Here is a 26,344-nt window from a genome sequence, read left to right as displayed (position 1 = left end):
CATCCAGCTTATTTCAGCTAGGGTAAATTCCACACAAGCTCTTGTTTGTTCGGGTTCAAGTCAAGCTGCTGATGCTCCATATATGGTTTTGGAAATTTCAACTAGATTATTGGTCATGGCATCGGTGAAACCTAATTCTTATGGTTTAGGATGAAGATTTGAATACTTTTTAAGGCCTCAGATGAGCAAGTAGAGTGCAGGCCAAGGATGAGAAAACAGAAGTCAACCCTGCCGACTGCTATATATATATATATATAGCCGGAGGGTGAATGCTAAATTAACTTGGTTTGCTTAGCAGGGGGGAAAGCAGAGGATTCTTTACAAGTTCAGATATGAAATTATGAATATCAAAGTCATATGTTGAACATGGTCTTTTTTATCATGAACATATTTGTACACATTTGCGAATAAGTTACTGTATTAGTTGACCATTGCCCCAGTGTGTGTCCACCCTTAGTCTTTGTTTAGTGTGAATTACAGAGAGCGACATTGTTGACTATGATAGGACGCAGCATCTTGTGGTTGGCCAATTCACAAAGGATTATGTGGGCGTTTGACTCGAGCCCCCCACCACTAGAAAACAACACCAAAACCGCGTTCCGATGCCTATTTAAGGAGTCCAGTCCCCCCTTCCGTCCTTCAATTCGTGTGCTCACCACACTCTCTCTCTCTCCCTCTGGTGTCTCCAGTTATTCCCCAACAACCAAGTAGTTGCAAGGTCTCTCTCTCTCTCTCTCTCTCTCTCTCTCTCTCTCTCTCTCTCTCTCTCTCTCTCTCTCTCTCTCTCTCTCTCTCTCTCTCTGCATGTGTGTACCCCAACGGTTACATTTGGTGTCCCAAAACTATTTGAGGTCTAGAGGCCCTTAAGTTTGGATTATCTGACATGCCAGAGCACACATTTTGTGTTTCGAAATCACCATGCAGTCATCAGAGGCCTGGTTAGGTGATCGGGAAGTACTTTGTAAAGTACTTGGGCCACACAAAGCACAAAAAATTGCAAATACATGCAGCGATATTTTCTGTGTAAAACACAGAAAATCACTGTACATGCAGCAATTTTGTGTTGCGTTTTACATAGAAAATTGCTGCCCCAGTAGTGAAAACAACAGTTTATGCAGCAGTTTTGTGTTTTACGTAGAAAATTGCTGCTTGCGTAGCGGTTTTTTGTGTTTGTATTTTGTTTGGCAGGAATACTTTGTAAAGTACTTGGGCTCAATCACCACCTTTCTTTGTGTGATGACATCATCACTTTTGGGTGGGCGCCACTGATTGCACAATGCTATATAGTGGTAACTTCAACATACATAAAATTTGTATTTTGTCATGTCACTCACCTGAGATGCTCAATTCATATCAAGGGCCTTAGCTTGTACGTCATGATAGGACCTTTTCTGGGATCCGGTTTTGACTGCTAGCAATAATATATATCAGTCGGCCCTTGTCTGAACTAGTGAAATTGCAGCAACAACATGTTTGTAGTAATCGAAATCTGATATATGTTTGTTTGATATATGCGTAAGAAATGAAGTCCTGCCTGACCGGTGTGTTCTACAGTATATGATTCTTAATTTTGAATTTTTAGCTTCAGATTTTCCATTCTCTGATGGGATAAAAAACTGAAATTACTTCATTTTGTATTAAAATCAAAATGAATGGAACTCAGTTTATGAAAATTCTGTGTGTTACTACTATGCATTGAAATTTTCTGTTTGCTTTTGCCAGGAGGAGTGATGACAGCAGCAAAGATGGCATCAATCGTCTGTTTTCTTGCAATTTTGTTTGTGGCACTCGATTCGGTTCGAGGTCAGACACCGACCACGTCTCAAGTTGCAGCATCTCTGCAAATGTTTGTGGATCAACTACCAGACATGCCTAAAGTCTACGGATACTCCTATGTGGGTGCATCTCCACAGCCTGGCAGCATCACCATCGGCATGTTTCAGAAATTATGGGTAAATTATCTCTATGCTCTTTTGTATCTAAATTTAGTTTCTCTTGAGAATTTTTTTCATGTTGTAGCATTCCTACTTGAGTGAGGGGAAAATGCCTACTTTCCTAGGTCCATTGAAATATGACTAAGCCCATCAACTCCTTCATTTCCTACCATTAAGATCAATTCAGTCTATCAAATTTTTTTTTTTTTTGGATTTATAACCCGAAGAAACCACACCCTACACGAAGACCTGGTTGCGCTGGCTCAGCCTGCCATGGCTACGGTCGTCGTGCCGGAAGCGTAAAACTCCGAGGGTAGGTCCCTTGCCCCCAGGGCTCAGTCTATCAATTTGAATGTCTGCGTTCAATATGAGCCAAATTCAAAATCTTGATTCCTGTTCCTTCTACGTCTTTGGCTTCTACAGAAATTCCACAGAGATCTACCAAGCACCACTGTTTTCGCATACGGAACCTCAGTAGACAATGCCACTGTTCCTGGCCCAACCATTGAAGCCTACGATGGGATAGCGACTTCAGTTACATGGGAAAATCATCTACCTGCTCAGCACATACTACCATGGGACCCGACAGTCCCGACCGCGATACCAAAAACAGGTGGCGTACCCACGGTCGTCCATCTCCACGGTGGTATCCAGGAGCCACAGAGTGATGGTAGTGCTCTGGCTTGGTTCACTGCAGATTTCAAAGAAACTGGGCCAGCCTGGACCAAGCGGACCTACACCTACCCGAACCAACGTCAGCTCCCCGGCAACCTTTGGTACCATGACCACGCCCTTGGCCTGACCAGGGTAAACCTACTAGCTGGTCTGATTGGTGCTTATGTCATTCGAGACCTTTCGATGGAAACCCCATATGACCTCCCATCGGGACAGTTTGACCGGCACCTTCTCGTCTTTGACCGGAGCTTCAATGTGGATGGGTCCATATACATGAACCCAGTTGGCAATAACCCATCAATACACCCACAATGGCAGCCAGAGTACTTTGGTGATGCCATCATAGTCAATGGCAAGGCCTGGCCCTACATGAATGTCCAGCGTAGGAGGTACAGGTTTAGGATCATAAACATGAGCAATGCCAGGTACTTGAGGTTGTCCCTCAACAATGGACTCACCTTTTCCCAAGTCGCTTCGGACTCGACCTACTTGAAAAGCCCGGTGAGAGTGTCTAGCATACTATTAGCTCCAGCAGAAGCTGCTGATGTTGTTGTTGATTTCTCCACTTCAACAACAAATGAAGCTGTGATGATCAATGATGCACCCTACCCGTACCCAACTGGATCCTCGGTCAATACACAGACCGGGAATGTGATGAAGTTTGTGATCGCACCCGGCACCCCAACCGTGCCAGACAACTCCACTGTTCCTCCCAGCATGATTCCATACCCACCTGCTGTGAGATTGAGCACATTTACCACAAGGTACATTGCCATGTACGAGTACGGCAGCGGAAACCCAACTCATTTGTACATCAATGGAAAACGGTTCGAGGATCCGGTGACCGAGATGCCAAAGGTTGGAAGCACTGAGATATGGAAGGTTTTAAACTTGACTCCTGATAACCATCCTTTGCACCTGCATCTGGGTCTCTTCCAGGCCATAGAACAAAGGCAATTGGTAAACGTGAGTGACTTCTTGGCTTGCATGACTGTGAGCAATGATGCAGTTGCATGCAACATTAGCAAGTATGCTGTAGGGCCGTTAGTCCCTGTTCCACCCAATGAAATGACATGGAAGAACGTGGTTAAGATGTCCCCTGGATTCATGACCACAATCATCGTAAAGTTTGGATTCGTCCACACAAACCAGCCATATCCGTTTGATGCGACTGCACAACCCGGCTATGTGTATCATTGTCATGTAAGTTCCCCTGCATTTTCTACGTCTATGAATTAAGATTGCTTATAGATCAGGAACAGGAAAATTGCAAATTAGTTGTTAAAAATTGGGGACTAGTTTGCCTTGATCCTGACAAACATATGTTCTTGTTTTTTGAGAATCATACCTAGTGTAACCCTTTTTCCAATGCCCATTGATGCATGTAATTAACTTCTGAACTAACTATTTTTAAATTGTTTTGCTGGATGTAGATATTGGACCATGAAGATAATGCTATGATAAGGCCATTGAAGTTGGTTTGATTGCGGGAAAACATACAAGTGCAGCAGGAATTTGTGCTGATGGGCATATGGAAACTTTTTTATTACTATTACTATTACTATTACTATTTGGCTGTGTTTATTCTATTGGTGACCCTTAGTATATTTCTTGATGTAATGATTTTTCAATTGATGTAGTCATCTGTTACAAGGCGGAATAAAATTCTTTAGTTCCAAGAGTCTTTTTATTTGAAGTTACAGGATGTCTTCCCTTTCTAAGTTCTGGAAGATGGCATAAGGCAACCACTGCTAGTTCACTAATAAAGAACTAAAAGAAAGATAAACAATGAGGACTCCATATGTGAAATCATCCAATCAAGGGTACGTCGTGCCATGTTGGTTTGTCACCTAATTAAGCTTCCAATCAGAGCTAAACTATCTGCTAATTATTTTTTGTTTAACTAAACAAAGTGGAGATAAAAGACACTATTGCATTACGCTAAAAAAAATGGCTTTCATCACAGGAGATCTTAGTGACATTCCCCCGATTCACGCACTAGGAAAAAGCACAAGAAAAGAGAAAAAATAAAAAAATTAAAAGGATTGAGAAAAAGTGCATTTAAAGAAGCATGTAAATAGTGTTAAGGAAACTGAGTCATCAACTCCAACCGAATCCAAAAGGATCCAAGCTGGGTCATTATCCTAAGCTCAATCTAGAAAAGATCAGCATATGCGTCAATTGCGACGTTTTCCTCAAATGAAAGTTTTCAAGCTGAAAGAACATCAAGAAGGGAAGAAATCGTCCAGCTCTTCTCAATGGAATCAACAAAATGATAAGAAATAGGGGTGGCAAAACCTGACACGACCCGCCAACCCGCGTCTTAGGCGGGTTCGGGTTGGGCTTAAGTCAACCCGTTTAATAAACGGGTCGACCCGCGTAACCCATTTATTAAACAGGTCGGGTTCGGGTTGGGGGTATGCCAACCCGCCAACCCGGCTGACCCGTTTAATAAACGGGTTAGGCGGGTGGGTCAACCCGCCAACCCGTCTGCCAACCTGCCAACCCGACCCGTCAACCCGCCAACCCGTCTGCCAACCCGCCAACCCGACCCGTTAACCCGCCAACCCAACCCGCCAACCCGACCCGACAACCCGACCTGCGAACCTGAGAACCCGTTTACCCGACCCAACCCATTTATTAAATGGGTTGGCGGGTCGTGTCGAGTTACCCGTTTATTAAACGGGTCAGGTTCGTGTTTGCCACAGCCGACTCGTTTAATAAACGGGTCGGGTTCGGGTTGAGGTATGCTGACCCGCAAACCCGTCGGGTCGACCCGCCAACCCGACACTATTGCCACCCCTAATAAGAAATACATTAAAGGAAACTTGTGGGACGTGACTTGAGGAGAAGGATCTCTCTATTAGTCAAGTTGGTGTTGAATTGCTGTAATTCGCTTGTTTTGTAAAGAGCTGTCCATAGAAGGATATTATTGGTTTTGTAATGATGGAGACCTATCAATATAAGTTCTCTCTTTCATGTAGAACGTACGAGAGAACAGAGAGAGAAGCATATTATCGTGGACGTAGGCTCAGTATAGCCCAACCACGTAAAAATCCCTGGTTGTTCTTTTGTATGTGTGTGTTTTATTGTGTGTATGTGTGGATCTATACCATTTTACAAATAGAACACAAACATCTTGGAAGAGAGGTGCACAGGGTACAACATATTGAACCCTTACCCAGTTGTCAAAACCCTCCTGGTTGGCTTAGTTATAGGTCCAAGAAGTTGAACATGGGAACGGGCTAGAGAGACTGTCCCACCTTGCACCATATTGGTTGTTGATTAAGAGGTCGTATTATTCTAGTTCTTTATATGATATCTATTCTAGTTATTGTAAATGATGTGGACTATTAATAAACTCATTTGAACATACCAAAACTTTCTTGTGCCAAGAGTGCACAGATCAAGACGAGATGGATATGTTGTGAATATGTGCAAGCTATTCAATACAACTTAAAACATTGGTATGTGTAAAACAACCCAAAGTATATTAATCATGGAACCTCTCAGCCTTCACCAACCATTCTTCTGTTCTGTTCTTTCATAGATGCAGAAGTTTCAGCAAAGATGATGTTTAGTATTTCTTTTACAACATCATTCTTTCATGAATCATAGTGGACAAAAGACGAGCCAGAGAGAGAGAGAGAGAGAGAGTATGTCTCTTATGCCTGCGTTTTCTTCCACCATCTAGGAACTTTAACTTGGGTTGACAAGCATATAGACTGGGGCACATTCACCTTTGAATGTGTTAGGGACCTGCTGTTGGCTGAACAATTCAGACTATGGAGCAACAGATGTGGAGGACTTGGGTCGTTCTGGCATGGAGGTCGATATGGCTCGAGAGAAATTCGAGGGTTCATGATGGAAAGTTCAGATCAATGGTGCTTCTTTATCGATCTCTTCAATCATCCTTGCATGAGTGCTTATGGTTGAAATATATCCTAAAAGTTTAATGTCATTCCAAGCTGTCATTTGGCTATCCAAGTTCTCTTGAGAAGGGGTTTGAGCTATGTCACAAAGATCCGATACGTGACTCAAGTTCAACGAACATGTTCAATTTTTTTTAGTAAGATACGACAACACAGAATTTTTTAATATTTTAATAAATAAAATACTATTTTTTTGTTTTAATATATAAAAAGCATTATTTACTGAAATATTATTAAAAGTACTAAAATAATATTTAAAAATATTAAACTAATGTCCATACGCGCCAGTGTCGGCATGTCACTGTAATAGGATTTGAGCTACCAAATCCCAACCTCTCCCAACCATGCATGCAATTGAAATTAGTTGGCATCCACAATCCAAACTGGATTGAGAAGCATTTTTCATAAGCAATACACCTTCCATTCACCAACTAAATATAAAGCCAAAGGAAACTAGTTGTCATAAACACGGGTCACAAGTCTTCGCCAATAATTTTCCGATCAACATATCACCAATAAAATGCAAGCTAGAGCAGGTTAATTATCTCAGTCAGTCTCATTCCCCAATAACACTAAGAAATTATATCTGCCTGCTAGGAAAGGTAAAGTGGGTCGCAAGTAAATTCTTGTAACGGGATTAACCTTGAGTTCTACAAAGTGATGTAATCCTAATGGGTTAATGTTTGCTTAGGGCTAGCCGGGTTTGAGCGGAGCTTGAGCTGGCTCGGCTTGAGCTCAAGCCGAGCTTGAACACCATTTTCCCGGGATCAGCTCGAGCTGAGCTAGAGCAAGTCAGCTCGAGATTAATACATTTAATTTAAATTGTTTTAAAAGTTTTTGAAAATCGAGTCAAAAGCCTTTTTGAAAAAAGGAAGACAAGGGATATGAACACACACTTTCAGGATAGACCAGCAATCGACCAATTAAGGTAGAACCTTTATTTATAACCATATCATGAACAGAATAATACATATATAAAGTCTAATTTCTTTATATACCTATGTGAGTCGAACTTAATCGAGCTTACCAAGCTTATCCAAGCTGGACTAGCTGTTCAAGCTCGGCTCGTTTACATGTATCGAGCATGAATCCTTGTTGAAGCTAGACTCAATTATTTTTTGAACGAGTTCTAGCCGAGCCCAAGTCTTGCCCGAGTTAGCTCGGCTCATTGTGTATCCCTGGTGATACTGTTAGGCTTTGGAGATCTACCTACATTGGAGTAGTAACCATAGACTTTTGGCATGTCTGGTAGTTGAACTACAAACATTTGCAGAGATGCGGCTACTTGAAACGTAGTCGGCGTCTGACCTCGAACTGAATTGAGTGTCAAAAAACATAATTGCAAGAAAGTATCCGATTGATGCCATCTTTGATATTGACATCGCTCCTCCTGGTAAAACAACATATCATTAAGCAGTAATTTCAGTAGCCCCCAAATATTATAGCAAAGATGACCTAAAAACATAAAAAAAATTGTGATTTGCAAGAACATGTTTTTACATCAAAAAGCGCAATCCAAGGGTTGATTCCTATTAAATCAACCATGATGTCAATTTATAGGGCCAAAATTTGATCAAAACAACTTGCACTAATGAGATCTGGAAGTGGATAGGGCCGTCAACGGACTGGGTTTGTATTTAGACCTGACGTAAACCCGAATTTCCAGGTATGGGCATCCAAAATGCCCACCCGAATAATATACAGGTCCAATATGTGAGCTGGGTCTGGGCCAGGTTTGGGTCATGATTTTTTTTCGAGTACCGAAACCGGCCTGGCTTTTTCGCCAGGTACCTGACCTGACCTGAGTATTGTATATGTATTTTTAATAATTTTTTTGAAGTTATGCAGGTCCGGTTTGGGATTCTATTTTCATGACCTGGCCAAACCCGAACTCGATCATTAATTATATGGGCAGGTCCAGGTTGACCCTGACCCGGCCCTGACACAACCCGTTGGCAGCCCTAGATATGGATGACATAAGGGATAAAGTGAACGGCATCGACAATACATTAGAATACTGCTCATTTTTCTTGGAGACAAAACCCAGGCCCTCGGAGGTCTATGAAACTAACTGACAAATGACTAATTCACAAAGTTATGAGAGTTGTTGTAAGAAAACACCCCCACCATGCAAGTATTTGACTGGATATAGGGCTGCTAATTAAATGAATTGAATGAGCGGAGCTTGGCACATTAGGGCTGAAACAGAGTTAGAGCTTGTGGCGACCTGAGTGAAGTCCAAGCTTACCACAAGCCTAGGCAATTTGATTATAAAACCTCATATGAACAGGACTTGAACACGCAACCTGAGCAGAGCTGAGCATCTTGTGTTCATCCTCAGCTCAAGCATTTCATAGATTGGCTTGTCGGTGGATCGATCGAGTTCAATTTACAAACCTAATCGAACTTTTCTTAAGTCGAGCCAAGCCTATTCATGAGCTACTTATCTTGTTCCCTAGCTATCTCTACCAATCTACGGACTCCAAAGTAACGACTGAATAACGACTTGTAGAGGCCGAGCTAAGATGTTTGAGATAGCTAGATTGAGCATTTCAGGAAAGTCAACTTAATGGGATTCAATGGTTGAGGAGCCTCTAGGCTTCAAATCCACATGCACGCACCTCGCAATTACCTGGTTGTTGGGGAGTGCCTCGAAACACCAGAGAGAGAGCGCAAATTGAAGAACAAGGGAAGAGAGAGAGAGAGAGAGGGCATGTGGAGAGCACACGAGGTGAAGAACAAGGAGAGAGAGAGAGAGCACGGGGTGAAGAACAAGGGAAGGGAGGAGTCCTTAAATAGGCGTAGGAATGAGTTTCTGGTGTTGTTTTCTAATGCTGGTTGTCTCACCAACTGCTCCTGCTAGACAAGCAGAGCTCCCGTTGATGGTCAACTCTTATGGGTTTTTTTTAAAGGCAAGCTGGGGTTAGGCAGACCCTATACCATTGGGTTTTAATTTCATCCTGCAAAGTCCCAACATTGGCTTTGCAGCAGGCTAGTCAATTGTCAATAAGAAGTATCAAGTAGCTAGTTAAGGCTTATTTTACTTACATACAAGGTGAAAAGAATGAAACCTGTAGAAACTAAGGCATTATGAGAGGCTGCACACGAGTTACGTGGATGGGCATATCAGGTCTACATCCACGGTGGGAGATCTAAGCTTATATTCTAATAATTAATTGATTACATCCAGACGGTGGGTATCTATACATCTATCAACCCACAGAAAGAAGGAAACAATCCTTCACTTTCCAAACAACCAAAAAGATAAGATTACCTAACTTAGTTAAGAGGGATAAGGAAAGCTAAAAAAGATAAGCCAGAATCTTCCACGATAAGGCAATGTTCATCACTCCAGGCCCCTATATCATGACATCCCCACTTGCTCATAGCTTCACATAATTTGATTCTTGATATTCCTTTGGTTAGACCATCTGCAACCTGTTCATTTCCTTTGATGAAGAGAGTTCTGATTTCTCCAGTAATGACCTTATCCCACACATAATGATAATCAATTTATATGTGCTTGGTTCTCTCATGGTAGTCAAGATTTGCTGCAATGTGTATAGCAGCCTTATTATCGCAGAACATGTCGATAGGTTTCCTGACAGAAAAACTCATTTCTTCAAGAAGATTTTTTGTCCATGTGAGCTTACTAGCTCCATCTGCCATAGCACGATATTCAGCCTCTGCACTGGACCTAGCTATAACCTTTTATTTCTTACTTTTCCAGGCAACCAAGTTCCCTCCAACAAACATGCAGTATCCTGTAGTCGACTTTCTATCAAGAACATCACCCGCCTAATTTGCATCGGTGAACCGAGTAATATCTATATTTGTGTTCCTTTTGTATCAAAGACCTTGTCCAGGAGCCTTTTTGATATATCGAAGAATGTGTTCTACAACCTGCATATGGGAAGCCCGAGGATCGTGAATAAACCTGCTAACAAAACTAACAGCATGACAAATGTCTGGGCGAGTTACAGTAAGATAAATTAATCGGCCAACAAGATGTTGAAATCTTTCCTTGTCTATATGGGGTTCATCGGGCTGAGAACCGATCTTACAGTTGGCATTTATAGGAGTACCAACTAGCCGAGAACCTATCTTTCCAGTTTCACGAAGAATATCAAGAGCATACTTGCGCTGGGATAGGAACAACCCTTTGTGAGAGTGAGCTATCTCGATTCCAAGAAAATACTTTATTCTTACAAAATCCTTGATGTCAAAAGTGACTTGAAGATTATCCTTTAGATTCTTTATCTCTTTGGTGTCATTGCCGGTCAAAATAATATCATCGACGTAGATAAGTATAAAAGTTATACTTTCTTTATTTTTCTTCATGAACAAGATGTTGTCAGTGTAACAACTAGAGTACCCAAATTTTCCAAGGGCCTTACTGAGTTTTAGATACCAGGTTCTGGGTGATTGTTTCAATTCATAAATGGCTTTGTTGAGCTTGCAAACATAACCATTACCTTCTTGAGGATGACCAGGAGGAAGAGTCATATAAATTTCTTCATCTAGCTACCCTTACAGGAACACATTCTTGACGTCAAGTTGATGAAGATCCTAATCAAAATTGCATGCTATCAAAAGGACAATGCGAAGAGTATTCATCTTAGCAACATGTGCAAAGGTTTCTTCATAATCAATACTTTGAGTTTGAGTGTAGCCTTTAGCTACAAGACGAGCTTTATATCTATCAAGAGTTTCATCGCTCTTGTATTTCAAACTGTAGTGTCATTTGCAACCAACAACCTTGACTCACTGAGGAAGTTTCACAAGATCCCACGTGTGGTTTTGTTTAAGGCTTTAAGTTCCTCTTTCATAGCTCTACTCCGGTGTTTGTCACCCTTTGCTTCAAGATATGTTTCAGGTTCTTTTTTGCTATCAAGTTCTTTGATGAACATGGCATAATTCTTAGAGAGCTGGTTATAACACATTTGATTTTCTATGGGACAGGCAGTAGAGCAATAAGTCTCGTAGTCTGTCAGATACCTTTGAGTGTTGCGAGTGCGTTCAGACCTTTTGAGTTGAGGAGCATCATCTGTTGGCTTTCTAGGTTCAAAATTCTCTTGAGTGTCTATCTGACTAAATGTCTGACCATTTTCTGAGGTTATTTCAATGGTGAACAAAAGATCATCATAATCCTCCATTATTCGTGCAACATTCTCCCCCTAGCTTTTATCCTGTGAGCAGATATCAAGAACAAAGTAAGGTAGTTCTTTTAGTAAAGCAGACATCACGAGAGACATAGAGTTTTCTATTCTCTGGATCATAGCATTTCTACCCTTTTGTGCTAGAGCTATATCCTACAAACACACACTTTCTTGTTCGAGGACTAAGCTTATTTGTTTTATGAGATGGTATCCAAACATAAGTCGTGCACCCGAAAGTATGGAAGTAGTTGATATTAGCCTTGGAGTCGGTTAACAGTTCAGTGGGGCTCTTGTAGTTTAACCGTCTACTGGAAGTTCAGTTAATAATATGGCAAGTTGTGGCGACTACGAAATTCCAAAAATGTTTTGGAACGTTGCTTTGAAACATTAAGCTTCTAGTGACTTCTAATAAATGTTTGTTTTTTCTTTTAGAGACACCATTTTTTGAGGGGTGTCAACACACGAGGTTTGGTGATTGATTCCCTGATCTTTAAAAAATTCTTCAAACCAATGATTTTTATATTCGGTCCCTTTGTCGGTTCGAAGATTTTTAATCTTGTGACCATATTGAGTATCCATCATTTTAAAGAAAGTCTTAAAATGATTGAAGACTTCAGACTTGTTTTTCATCAAATAAATCCAAGTTGCTTTGGAGTAGTCATCAATAAACAACACAAAATATCGAAAATCGTGAATGGAGTCAATGGGAGTTGGTCCCCATACATCCGAATGAATCACATCAAAATTGCGTTTACTAAGATTTTTGAAAGTAGGAAAAAATGGTCTGGTCATTTTAGCATGCTCACAAATATCACAAAGACCATTATTAAACTTAACATTAGGAAAAAGAAATTTTAAAATGCGAGTAGAAGGATGACCCATTCTTCGGTGCCACTGACCTCCTTTATTTCCTGCAAAGAGAGCTCTGTCAGAAATGACTATACAGTAAAATCCATTAATAAGACTTCATTCACCAATCGTTCTCTGAGTCTTCTTGTCCGGAAACACCACATTCGAATCAAAAAATATAGCATAGCAATTTAGATCCTTTGTGGTTTTGGCAATAGATAAAATATTTTTTATAATGGTAGGCATGTATAGATTGTCTATATCATGAAAAAAAAAATGCATAGTTCCCATTCCTTCGATCAGTATGTGAGTTTTGTTGGTTGCAATAACGAGATTGCTAGCTTTGGATAAATCAAGATTATCATAAATATTTGCTCAGTTTGTCATATGATGAGTGGCTCCTGAGTTCATAATCCATTGAACATTATTGCAACAACTAATTTTTTGAGTCATTTGTGTTAGCCAAAGTTGGCTCAGATGAGCCGACGGCCATCCCAACCGATTTCTGTATTTGAAGACTTTTGACCATCTCTGCTAATTTCTCCAAAGTAACTTGACTGTCTTTGACACTAGCCTGATTAGTTTTGCCTTTGTGGTTGTTTCGGTCATAGCTTCTTTTGTGAGTATTGTTGCTGCTATTCTTTCCAGGGTGACCAACAAGAAACCAACAGTTGTCTTTGATGTGACCTATCTTACGACAATGAGAGCATCGAGGCTTTCGATCGACAGGTTGATACTTCTTTTCAGTTTCAAATGGACTGATACGAGAACCAGTAAACGTAGTCTTGTCTACTTTTCTAGCCTCATCAATTATAGTGGTCTCATGATGAATCCTCATAGCACGACGTCTAGATTCTTCTCGCATAAGCGTGGAGCATACCACACTCAGAGAAGGTATGTCTTGGGTCATAAGAATTTGGCTTCTGAGTTGTTCATACTCATTTCCAAGACCGGCTAGGATTTGAAAAATTATTTCTTGTTCCTTTATTTTCTTGATCTGAGAGGGACGGTGGTTGATGTGATGTAAGAGTCCAGCTCATCCCACATTCCCTTCAAGGTACCCAAATATTCACTAAAGGGTGTATTTTCCCTTTTTTTATTTTGGATCTCTTGAGTGAGTTGGTATATGCGAGCAATATTGTATTGCTCACTATACAACTCATGGGCAGCATTCCAAATAGCCTTGACAGATTCAAGAAAAAGAAATCCATCAGCAATCTTTTGTTCCATGGAATTTAAAAGCCAAGACATAACAAGATGATTATTATACTCTCATTCATCATACTTAGGATCTGTTATCATCGCAAAAAAAAATTCTCCCTCCCTCTGCGAGAGTGAGAGAAACGATTCTGCGAGTCAAACTCAACCAAATTTTTGAAAATTGATTTTGAAAATTACTCGCCTCCGTTTTGAAAATTTGCGGCAAATATCTGTGGAATGGGATCCGCCTGTCGATACGAGGTTCGACCGTTCCTGGTGCCTTTACCAGGGGTAATCGAACCAAGAATCAAATGTGTGCTTTGACTAAGTTAAATTACCTAAATTATGCTCTATTTTCTTAGAATGCACAAAGAATCAGGCATGTGCTATGGAATTTTGAAAAAGATGCAAGTTTGAAAAATATGATGTTTGCTTTGGAAAATGCTTGAAAAATGACTGGAAAAGTGCTTGAAATTGAAATTCCTGGGAAAATCATTGAATTTCTTTGGAAATCAGAAATTGGATTAGAAAATGAATTCTCAGGAAAACTTGAATCTTGGAAAGTTGATTTTTGAAAATTGGAATTGCTTTTCTGAGAAAATGGATTTGAGAATCTTGAGAAAGTCAGACAGTTCATTGGAAAATGATTTTTGAAATGGAAAATGGGAAATCTGAGAACATCGATTTTTGAGATTGGAATTAAGGATTCTGGGAAAATTAATTTCTGAAATAATTTAAGGAACTTTGGAAAAATTGATTTTGGGACTTGAAAATGAAATTGGGAATGTGAAAATCTTGGAAAATCATGGTTTGAACTTGGAAAATATTTTGAAATCTCATTTGAAAATTCAGAGTTCTGGGAAAATCAAATCCTGAGAAAGACTTAGAAATTTTTGGAAAAACTGATTTTTTTGAAATAGAATTGGAAAATGAATTTGAAAATAATGCAAATTAATTGAATGAATATGAATTTGAAAGATATTTCATTGAGGAATTGAGAAATCATTTTGAAAATTTGAGAAATGCAGTGCATTTTTGAAGTTAGCCTAAGAGTGCAGGCTGAATGTGGCTAATATGAAGATCATAAATCTAGGTTTCATTCGTATTCTGACTATGACCAAAAATACAAATTCCACCAAGTTTATAAACTCCATAAGAGCTTGTGCACGTGTCATTCGTGTCAACCATAGTGATTTTGGAAAATGTACATGAATGATGCATCAGATATCAGAATTTGCAGAAATTAAACTATATGCAATGTAGTCCTAATCTAAGCAGAAATGTAAATTCTTATTCCAAATCATTACATCTTTACATTGAATAAAAATAAAAGAATAAAGCTAAGTCTTCTTCTTCGATGTTCCTGCAAAACTAGAAAACAATGTTAGCACAAAAATGTAGGTTTTTCTGAATTTATCCGAAAATATTGGAAATGATCAGATATTATTCAGATATAAACCCAAATTCATACCCCCTTTGATATAAACATGAGAAATAATGAATAAATTTTGAAAATAAACTTGGAAATTCGAAATTATGGTCAAAATGACCAAAATGCCTCGGATAACCTTGAAATCAGGGTTTTCTGAAAGAATTTTTGTAAAATTTGGAATTTTGAAAATCAAATGAAACAAATCAAACATAATATGATGAAATATGATGATATGCACGAAATTTTGGAAAATTGAAGTTTGAAATTTTGAAATAAAGGTCAAAATGATGAAAATGCCCCTGATAACAAGACTATGGCCTTGAAACCAGGGTTTTCTGAAATAAATTTTGCAAAAATAGAAAATATGAAATGCAAATGATATTGAAATTAACCCTAATATAATTCTATATACTTATATACATGATAAAAACCCTAAAATAGCAAAAATATCACAAAATATCAAATTTAACTTGATTTTCGCTTGATTTTCACTTGATTTTCGCTTCTGAATTTAAAAATAAATTAACATATAAATCAAATGAACTTGAAATTGAGCCAAATTTGACATGGACACCTAGACTAACTGTATGAACAGAATAGAATCGAAAAGCTATTTTTTATTATTTTCTTAATATGGAAAATAGCTAAAATCCTAAAAAATCAGAATTTTGCCTAAAATGTTAATTCTAAATGGGATTTCGGATATCAAACTTTCATAAAAATTTCCTAAATTTTATGGGGTGACAGAGGACAGTTAGGCAACGATTTTTTCCTTTTACACCTTCTGGTTTTTACCTATGGTCGGAGCTGGACAACTCCGGCAAGTCGGATCGGAATCCGACGACTCTAGGGTTTAGGGCAAACAGACAGGTTTTGGAAGAAAATGTGGGGAAAATAGCAAATAGATGGTAAAATGGATGAAATTATGGAAAAATGTCCCTGACAAACAGAGGAATATTTCCTCCTTTTACAGCATTGGGATTCAGGTTACAGTTTGGAAATAGGTACACTGTTATCAAAGACCTAGATCTCTGGAATTTCTGGATATTAGAATCTGTCAGACAGAAAAGATACTTTCGGGAAAAATACTTGAACAATTTCAAAAATTCCCAAATTTTGGGAAATGACAGTGGAATGGGTTAGGAATAACTTTCATGTTGAAAGTTTTCGCATTCGGGCTACGGGTTGAGTGGACACAGCACATTAGGGTCGGTCTATACCCTGACAAAGAAAAATTGAGGTTTTTCCAGGGGTCTGGGAAAATTGATTTTTAACAGAGGTCAAATCTACTATTAAAGATCCCAAAATTTTCAGACAATTAGTAGATTCCACCATGAATCTACTGTAATTTCTAGGGAGAGATTCGGATCGTCCATCTAAGAGATCCCATGGGTTCTTGTCTGCTAAAATAGAACCTGGAATTTTCAAAAATATGAAATCCCGGTTTGGGATTTGGTTTGTTTGATAGGGTTCCAAAACCCAAATAGAATCAAATTTTTGGCAGAAAAACAAAAACATGTAAACCCAATTACTCTAAAATTTACAGAATTTATTGGTGCAATAACTCACATGAAATAACATATAGACTTTACACATAAATGATAATTTATAAGCTCTAAATTAAATAATAATGAAACTTACATAGGATAAATAAAATGAATTACAAACTATTCTAAATGTATATTTCATGCATGAAAGTACATGGAACATGAAAATTAAATCAAAACCAATCAAGGGGCTTGAATCATTTTATTATTTGACTTATGAAGTGAAAATCCAATCCATTGGCTAGATGGATTTTCACTTCATGGCTTCTTGCACATAAAATATGAAGAATACTTGAAATGAATATCAAAAATTCATATGATAAACTAAAAGGGGCCTTTGAAATTAAATTCCATTTTTTTTAAAAAAAAATAGAGAAAAACAAAAGCAAAGGTATGAATAAAACCTTGGATCGGCAAGGGAGATGGCTGCGAGATTGAAAGAGTTTGATCAATGGACTATTGATGAAAGTTGGAACCTTGGAGGGTGCTGGAGTCATGTGGATCTTGCTGCTGGGATCGATTGGAGATAATCGGCTGCTAGGATATGATTGCAGCCAAGCTTGAGATGGTGTTGAGGGAAGGTTGCCTTCAGCTGTACCGGATGGAACAAGTATGTAGTCGATCTGCTGTTGGACCGAAGGTTGATGATGGTCGGAGGCTGCCTTGTTAGAGTTAATGCTGGAAGTGAAGGAGGTGGCTGAAGCTGTGTTGAAGGTGGCTGCCGGCTGGTGCTCCCCTTTGGTGGCTACTGCTATGTTGAAGGTGATGGTGGAGGTTGGTTTAAGGCTGAAAGTGAAGCAATGGGGGTTGCAGCCCAAGAGAGAGAGAGAGAGAGAGAGAGAGAGCGAGAGAGAGACGTGAGATGGATCAAAAGTGGCAGCCGTGTAGTGTTCTTTTCAACCCAAGAAAACTGAGGGTTTAATGAATGAATAGACTTAGGTATTGATAGGCTTAATGAAAAGAAAGCAAAAAAGTTTACGTGAATGGGCTGGAGTAAGTAGGGAAATGAAGGAAGGGAATGGAAGAAGGAAAGAAAGGGAAGAAAGAAGGAAAGGGAAAAAGGAAAAGGGAAAGAAAGAAAAGAAAGAGGAGGAAAAAGAAAAGGGAAAGAAAAAGAGAGAAAAATCTAGAATTTTATTTTTTTATTTTTTTTCATGTGGCACCACCTTGGAGTGGGGCCCACACAGTTTTTCAAAAGGGTTTCAGAGTGGGCGCCATATTGGAGTGGGTCCACACGATTTCTAAAAAAAAGAAATGTTGAAATAAAGACCAAAAGCTTCAGTGTGACACCACTCAGAGTGGGTCCCACTTGTGACAAAAGCAAAAATGACTTTGTAAAATTTCTCAGAAAACTTTTGGCAGTTTTTGAAATGAGCTTGGATTTTGAAGTTCAATACCCCGTTGCGAAGCAAATCCAGTGTAAAATTTAAAAACTTGAGTTTGAAATAAATCCAGATTGTTTTTCTCGAGAAAATATTTTCAAATTTAGACTCTCGGGGGTAAAAATGTCAATTTTGGAAACCCATGGTTTGAAATTGATTTTTGAAAACTTTAAAAACTCAATCTGGATTGAAATTTATAAACTGGAGTTTTGGACTTCGAAAATGAAATAAAATGTGATGAAATGTTATGAAATGTTGAGAAATGATATGAAACGATAAGGAATGATATGAAATGATATGCAAAATGCAGACCCTGAATGAAGAATTTTGGATGTTAGACCCCGATTGGTAGTTGTACCAGTTCAAAAAGTGTTAAAATTGATAAAATTTGCAAAATGGTTGAAGAAATGGTTTTCAGGCTCTACTGAGCTAGAGTGACGCTGAAAATTGGGGTTTGAACTGATTTGAACTGAAATGAACTGGATTGAGCTAGGTTTTTGAGTTTCAGAACTTGACTGGACTGACAAGATACTGACTCAAGTGGACTCTCCGACTAAATTTTCAAGAAATACTGTCATTTTTAGAGAAATGATACGGAATGGTCACTGGAGTGAAGTGAATTACGGATCTGAGCTGGCTTTGAGTTAGAACAAAGGTCAGTAATACTAAGATAAACTAAAATTAAAGCTTAAACACTAGCTCAATCGACCAGATTCAGCTTAATTTCAGCTGAAAGAGCTGAAACGGGCTAAAATTGGCTCCTAGACACTTGAAAGTGGATTTAAACTGAAACTGAAGCACTTAAACTCATGGTGAGCTCAAGTTAGACTCAGAGGAATATGATTGATTATGAATGACTGACTCGAAGACAATTGGCTTGGATTTGAGTGAGAAATGAGCTCATTTATGAAGAAATGATCCCATTTTGGCAGGAATTGTCAAAAATGAAAATGGCCTTCTCACCATGAGCTCAAATGAGCTTGAAATGACTGATATTTTAACTGTTTTGAACTAACCAATGAGCTTAGCTGACTCTGAGTGACTGGGCTCCGGGATGACCTAAGGGTAAAATGGTAATTTTTCTAGTAAAAATGGGTAAAGTGGTGATTTTCTAAAACTGACTCGGGGTTTGACTCCTACACTGACCTAACAGGGTTGGTACTGCACGAGGAGGGTTGTCTGGGCGTGGATGAGGAAAATTTGGGGTGTTTACAAAATCATTCAATGGAGATTTAGGTTTTTTTTCATTGATAAATCCCAGTTTGGATTTTCCTCTTAGGAAAAGTATGGTCGCTTTAGACCAAGCAAGATAATTGAATCTGTTCAAGAGACTATTTGTGATCTTGAGACTCGGATTACTTTGTTCATGCACCACTATCTTGGTGGTAGATCCATCGCCATGAGAAGGTTGTCCTGCATTTCCACCGTTGGAGCTATTGAAGTGATCTCCCATGGTTGAACTCACTCGTGGGGATTTGACTTTCTTGAGAATAAGAACGAGAGCTCTAATACCATGTAGAAACTAAGGCATTATGAGAGGCTGCACACGAGTTACGTGGCTTGGCATATCAGGCCCACATCCACGGTGGGAGATCTAAGCTTATATTCTAATAATTAATCGATTACATCCAGACGGTGGGTATTTATACATTTATCAACCCACTGAAAGAAGGAAACAATCCTTCACTTTCCAAACAACCAAAAAGATAAGATTACCTAACTTAGTTAGGAGGGATAAGATAAGCCAGAATCTTCCACAATAAGGCAATGTTCATCAGAACCCAAAATGGAGAATTTGTGTAATATAGGTTGGCAAAAGTTCCAGTGTGTCTGCATTAGACACATTGACCTCGAACATGGATTTTTGAACAAAATCAAGATTTATCCTACTAGGTCAAAAGGGGGTCATTATATTTTGGCCAATTACAGGTCTGAAAATACATCCAAAGACGAAATCAATGTTTATCGGACCTAGCCGTCTACAACACGTGTTGCATGGGTGAGTAATGCTAACAATATCTAGTTATGAATGGATCGGGTAGGACCCAATCCCGACCTGTACTAGATCTGGTAGGTGTCAGGGTTTGGTAACAAAGGAGAGGGTCCAATTAACTATTCGGGTTAGACTCATATGGTCCCTGAGTGTTGATTAACATCGGCAAATTTTTAGTGTAAAAAAACTTAAAAAATATTATTTTACTGAGTATGGATTGTATTGGGTTTATGAAATCTTTATCAGATCCCAGTATGTTTTTTCTCATGAAAGATTCCAATCATATTCATATTCAGATCTAGATCCAAATTCAATATTGATGCCTTCTAATCAGTTTTGGATCTGGACCCATCCATTTTGGTAGATGTCCGACCTGTTGACTCCCCTACAAGTGTGATGGCAGTTGGCGAAAAAAGAGGGTACAAATGCTTTTGGCCATGAGACAAAGAAGGTTGGTAATGGCCAAAAATTATATATTTTATTTACTTAGGTAGTCTTATATGTAACAAATGATATAGGTTCCATTTTGTCCTTGCACTACAAGAAAAATGCTAATTAGCGACGAAAATTTGCGACGGATTTTTTCCGTCACAAACTTGTGATGGATTAGCAAGAGAAAACTATTTGTCGCTAACATTCGAAATATTTGCAAAAGTAGCGACGGAAATATTTCCCTCGCTAAATCCGTCGCTACTTAGCGATGGATTAGCGACAAAATTTTTCCGTCGCCAAAACACTAAAAAAATACTAATTAGCGACGAAATTAGCAAGGAAATTTTACTGTCGCTATTTAGCGACAAATTAATGACAGAAAAATTTCCTTGCTAATTCCGTCGCTAATTTTCGATTTAAACTGTCCCACTTGAGGCACAAAATTTTCCCTCCCTCCGTTTTTTCCTCCCCCCGTTTGATTTAAACTGCCCTTCCTCTGACGACGCGCAGCGGCCCCCCGAGCCGTGACACTAGCGTCGACCCTCCGAGCGTCCTCCTCCTCCTGCTACCTCTCCCCCGCGTCGTCCTCCTCCTCCCGGTGGTTCCCCTCGTCAGTCTTTATCGCCCGTCCTGCCTCTCCCTCGCCTGAGGCCCTCCGAGCGTGACTGGCGTCAGCCCCCGGACCGTCCTCCTCCTCCCGCTACCTCTCCCCTGTGCCGTCTTCCTCCTCCCGGCGGTGCCCCTCGCCAGTATCCACCGCCTGTCCCGCCTGTCCCGCCTCTCCCTCGCCGGATCTCGTCTCCACTACGACCCCGAAAAGCTCACAGTCGGTCGATCGACGCTGCTCCTCTACCCCCTCCCGCGCATCCACTCTTTCGTCGACAGTTTATTCCGTGAAGCGGGCATCGGAGGTCCTCTGGCCGTTGACACAGAGCTTGTCGGTCTCCTTCCAGGGGGAGTCGTTCTCCCTCGCCTGATCGGTCGCCTGTAGCGGCCTACGTCCCTTCTCCCGCCGTGATTGGCTTGTTGCGGAAGAGCGTCCCGACGCCGGAACGCACCGGTTCTATGCAAAAAAAATTGCTCTCTGCCAAAGAACGCGCCGACAGAGAGCAATATTTTGTTTATTTTTATTTTTAAATTTAACGACGAATTAGTGACGGATATTATTCATCGCTAATTTAAAATAGTGAAGGACTCGTGATGAATCATGTCTGTCGCTAATCCATCGCAAATTAGCGACGAAAGTAGCGACGGATAAGTTTTGTCACTATTTAGCGTCGAAAAATTCGTGATGAAAGTTATACATCGCTAATCCGACGCTAATCCGTCTCTAAACCATTTAGCGACGGATTAGCATCAGATTAGCGATGGATTTAGGTCGTCGCTAATCCACAGGTTTCTTGTAGTGTTGTCCTTAACGTGGAACTCACGCAAGAAAGTTTGGTAGCATCTAGTAGGTTCATCAATAGTCACCATCCAATACAAGAACTAGAAAAATAGAAACTGATCTCTTAATTAAGCAGTATATGGTTCAAGGTGGAACAGGCTCTCTCCTTGGACGTATGGCTTGAGAGAACCAGGAGCTTTTAACAAAATTATGATTACTATGTGTAGATATCATTAATCTAACACCCTTTTAACAAAAGTTGTTTAAATAAAAACCCATTTAATAAAAGACCTTTTTGAACTAGTGTCAAATCAGGTAAGGACAAGATAAAACAGAGCGGTTTTTGCAAATCACTGATTACACAATGGCTATATTGCAAAGAACCTTAAAAAATGGTAGTCAGAAGCACAGATTTGGATTGAAACCAAGGCAAAAATCAGTCGTACATATGATTTTAAAGCAATGGCTCTTCCAAGTTTGGATCTTGTTGGATCCAAGTAGAATCCAGTATGAACATAGGACCTCTCAAATGAAACCCCGAAAACCACAAACATGGTTAGCTCATTAAAATTAAATTTATGTCATGATTTAATTTTATTTATTCATCGCTAATTTGGTGCTAACTCATTTAGCGACGGAGACCATCGCTAATACACATTTTTCTTATAGTGTAAATTTGAATAGGACATGCACAAAATAAACAATTATACATTCATATATAGATTTAGTCACGAAAGTTGACCACTACATTTTTAATATGAGTAGAACATGAACAGCATAAACCGCATACATTCATGGACTTTTTTTTAATGACAAGGAACCCTATCTGAGAAGCGGGCAACTTAATGGACCTGCCCCCCAACGAAGAAAACCTTGAATGGGCCCATGACCAACCTGTCTTACGTGGCCCACTTTTGAAAGCTAGGGACACACCTGTGTGCCAGTGGGGTTTGATTTGGCACCTTCATCTCAACATCTTCGCAACCACCCCCTTTGGCCATGCGGCGACCCCTCAGTGGTTCCATAAGTTCATCCGGCACCTTCATCACATCACACATGCTAGCGCATGGAGGCTTCTTAAGTAAAAAATCACTTATGTTTTCAAGAAATTAATATTATTTTATTTTTCCATTATGAATCAGACAAGAACTTATTTTAATCATTTTTGGGCTTATCTTCATTTTCAAGGTCGATTTCCATGCTATCTTCTCTGTCAATAGAGAAAGGCTCTTTTACTTATGCAAAACATTTTTAACTCGTGAAATTCTATGAGAAGCTCAATTTTGTAGAGAAGAATCTTATAAACTTTTTTAATTTGAGATTTTCTTTAGCGAAAATAGAAATAATTATGAACAAAAATCTGACAAGATATTATTGAGCCGATGACAAAAACCTCTTTGAGTAGCAACTCATAGATCACAACCAACTCAAGCTGGATTTCATCTTGAAATCCTACAAGAAAGGCATTGTTCTTTTCATTTAATGCCAGAAAGTATTTTTATTTTCAGGAAAATTAATTAACGTAAGACTTGGTGTGTCACGGGCTTGGAAGCGAAGGCCCCCGTGACGTAGCTTCGGGCAATCACAAACACCAAAGGCAAGCCTTTTAAGCGCACAAGCAACGCACAATACACGCGCACGAGCGGAAGCAAGAGTACGCGTATGCACAAACAGAGAGAGAGAAAGAGAGAGAGATGCAAAAAGCTTCTTTATAGATATTTGAAAGCAAAGTACATCAAGAGGGGAAGAGAGGGTCCGAATACACGGGATTCTTAGGTCGTAAGGCTTTGTGGGGCACTCTAGAGTGCCAAAGAGGTATATACATTAGAGCAAGAAGGTGAAAAACATGGTGGTCCTATACACGCTCCCTCGCCTAAGTTGACGTCGTCCTCGACGCCAATTGTTCATGGTAGCCTTCTACATGCTGTCGATGCTGAAACATGATGTTGGCCTTCTCCCAGGTGGCTTCACATTCTGGCAATCCCTTCCACTGCACTAAGTACTTTTTTACTTCTCCTAGATAGTTGTTGGAATGGTTGAGGATGATATCTGGATCTCTGCCTGATACATTGACTATTGAAGGAGCGCGCTGCGGGATCGGGGCATGTTGAGGCATGCTCTGTTGAGGATCTCCTTCATCTTCGTGGAATGGATTCAGGTTGCATATGTGGAATACCGGATGCACTTGAAAGTTTGCTGGCAAGTCCAGCCGGTACGCCAAGTTTCCCACACGTTTGATAATGGTGAAGAGACCATCATACTTGCGAATAAGGCCTCGGTGGTGGCCCCGAAAGATAGTTGTGCGGTCAGAAAAGATCTTGGCCAACACTTTGTCTCCAACTCGAAATTATGTTGGACAATGCTTCTCATCTGCCCATTTCTTCATGTGCTTGGTTGCCTTGTTTAGATATGCCTTCGCCAACTCTGTCTGATCTTGCCAGTTTCTGACAAACTAGTATGCATAAGGTGTTTTGCCACGTCCTTGCGCAGCAAGGGAGTGCGGAGTCTGCGGTTGTTGTTCGGTTGCGACTTCAAATGGACTATGACTGGATGATTCGTTCTTTTGAAGGTTGTAGCATAATTGAGCCGCATCAAGTAAATCAACCCAATCCCTTTGGTTGGTACTGACAAAATGCCGTAGGTATTCCTCCATCATGCCATTTATTCTCTTTGTCTGTCCGTCGGTTTGGGGGTGGAAATTTGTGCTGAAATACAAGTTTGTCCCCATTAAGCGAAACACTTCTCGCCAAAACTTGTCAGTGAAGCGTGCATTACGATCACTGATGATGCTCTCTAGAATTCCCCAGTGCTTGATTATGTTCCGCACGAATAACTTTGCAGTATCTGCCGCTCAGCAGGTGGCTGGGGCAGGCATGAAGACAACATACTTCGTGAACCTATCCACAACCACATAAATCGAATTGCATCATTGTGCTTTCGACAAGCTCACAATGAAGTCCATGGTTATGCACTCCCACGGACGACTTGGCACAGGTAGGGGCTCCAACAGTCCACCAGGTCTCTGATTGATGGGCTTGTCTTGTTGGAAAATCAAGCAAGTCCGCACATAAGCATCTACGTCATCGCGTATCTGCGGCCAGTAGAATGTGCGTTCCAACAATGCCAAGGTCCTTGGTTGCCCTAGGTGACCCGCTCAAGTAGTATCGTGGCATTCGTGCATCAAGCGCCTCCTCAAGGTATCTTGTCGCGGAACATATAAACGATCGCCCGCAGCGCGGAGCAAACCATCCTCTAGCCAGAATCTCTGCGTCTTTCCTTCCTTCACCAATGCAATCAATTGTTGCGTCATTGGGTCACTTTTCGAAGTTTCTCGCACTTGTTCAAAAATATCGCTCGTCGGTTGGCTCACACTGTCCTCCCAAGCGAGCAAAGCTACAAGTTCCGCCTTTCGACTCAAGGCGTCGGCCACAACATTGGTCCTGCCTGGCTTATACTCGAAGACCATATCAAATTCTGCCAAAAAATCTTGCCAACGCGCTTGCCTTGGACTCAACTTCTTCTGAGTTTGGAAGTAGCTTGTCGCAACTTTGTCAGTGTGCACAACAAACTGTTACCCCAAAAGATAGTGTCTCCAGGTGCGGAGACAATGCACAATCGCCAACATCTCGCATTCGCGCACAGTGTATCGACGTTCAGCGTCGTTCAACTTTCGGCTTTCAAATGCGATAGGATGTCCTTCTTGGAGCAACACCCCACCAATAGCAAAGTCAGACGCATCGGTCTGTACTTCAAACGGTTGCCGACAGTCAAGCAACTTTAGCATTGGTTCCTCGATCAAGGCATGCTTCAACCCATCGAAAGTCTTTTGGCAAGCATCAGACCATAGCCATGGTTTGTCTTTCTTCAACAGATCTATGAGCGCAGCCGCAATCTTGGAGTATCCCTTGATAAAGCGCTGGTAATAATTTGCAAGCCCCAAGAAGGAGCGCAACTCAGGAACCTTAGAGGGCGGCTCCCATGCTTGAATAACTTCAATCTTTTTATGGTCTATTTTGAGAGTGCCTCATCCCACAATATGCCCCAGAAAATAGACTTCCTTCTGGCCGAATAGGCACTTCTCTCGCTTGACATACAACTCATGATCCTTCAGAGTCTGAAACACAATCTGAAGGTGTTGAACATGTTGATCTATCGAGTCGCTATACACCACTATGTCATCCAAATACACGATGACAAACTTGTCAAGGTGCGGGTAGAAGATCTTATTCATTAGGGTCGAAAAGGTAGCGGGCGCGTTCATCAAGCCAAAGGGCATGACAAGGAATTTGAATGCCCCATATCGCGTTACACAAGTAGTTTTTGGCTCATCCCTTTCTGCAACTCTGACTTGCCAGTAGCCAGATCTCAGATCCAACTTAGAGAAGACCTTTGCCTTTCTAAGTTGATCAAACAAGTCTGGGA

General features: G+C 40.3%; 1 protein-coding gene and 1 long non-coding RNA gene across 2 annotated transcripts in view; one reads left to right on the top strand and one right to left on the bottom strand.

Moving 5' to 3' along the window:
• Positions 1–688: 688 nt before the first annotated feature.
• Positions 689–4,159, top strand: LOC149827394 (multicopper oxidase LPR1 homolog 1-like). The gene is made up of 3 exons (XM_090020303.1): positions 689–718; positions 1,723–1,952; positions 2,358–4,159. The coding sequence occupies exons 2-3, from the start codon at positions 1,731–1,733 to the stop codon at positions 3,846–3,848; spliced, it is 1,713 nt and encodes a 570-aa protein (XP_089876429.1). The 5' UTR covers positions 689–718; positions 1,723–1,730; the 3' UTR covers positions 3,849–4,159.
• Positions 4,160–7,805: 3,646 nt separating this feature from the next.
• Positions 7,806–26,344, bottom strand: part of LOC149827393 (uncharacterized) — a 32,739-nt gene continuing 14,200 nt past the window's right edge. The window contains exon 3 of the long non-coding RNA XR_016434737.1: positions 7,806–7,931. This is a non-coding gene — a long non-coding RNA (uncharacterized LOC149827393). The remainder of the gene's footprint in view (positions 7,932–26,344) is intronic.

The sequence above is a fragment of the Nuphar pumila genome, chromosome 10 (assembly GCF_984573655.1).
Source record: "Nuphar pumila chromosome 10, dmNupPumi1.hap1.1, whole genome shotgun sequence".
NCBI lineage: Eukaryota > Viridiplantae > Streptophyta > Magnoliopsida > Nymphaeales > Nymphaeaceae > Nuphar > Nuphar pumila.
The sequence above is the reverse complement of the archived record's forward strand: the minus strand, read 5'-3'. Positions and strand labels throughout refer to the sequence as shown.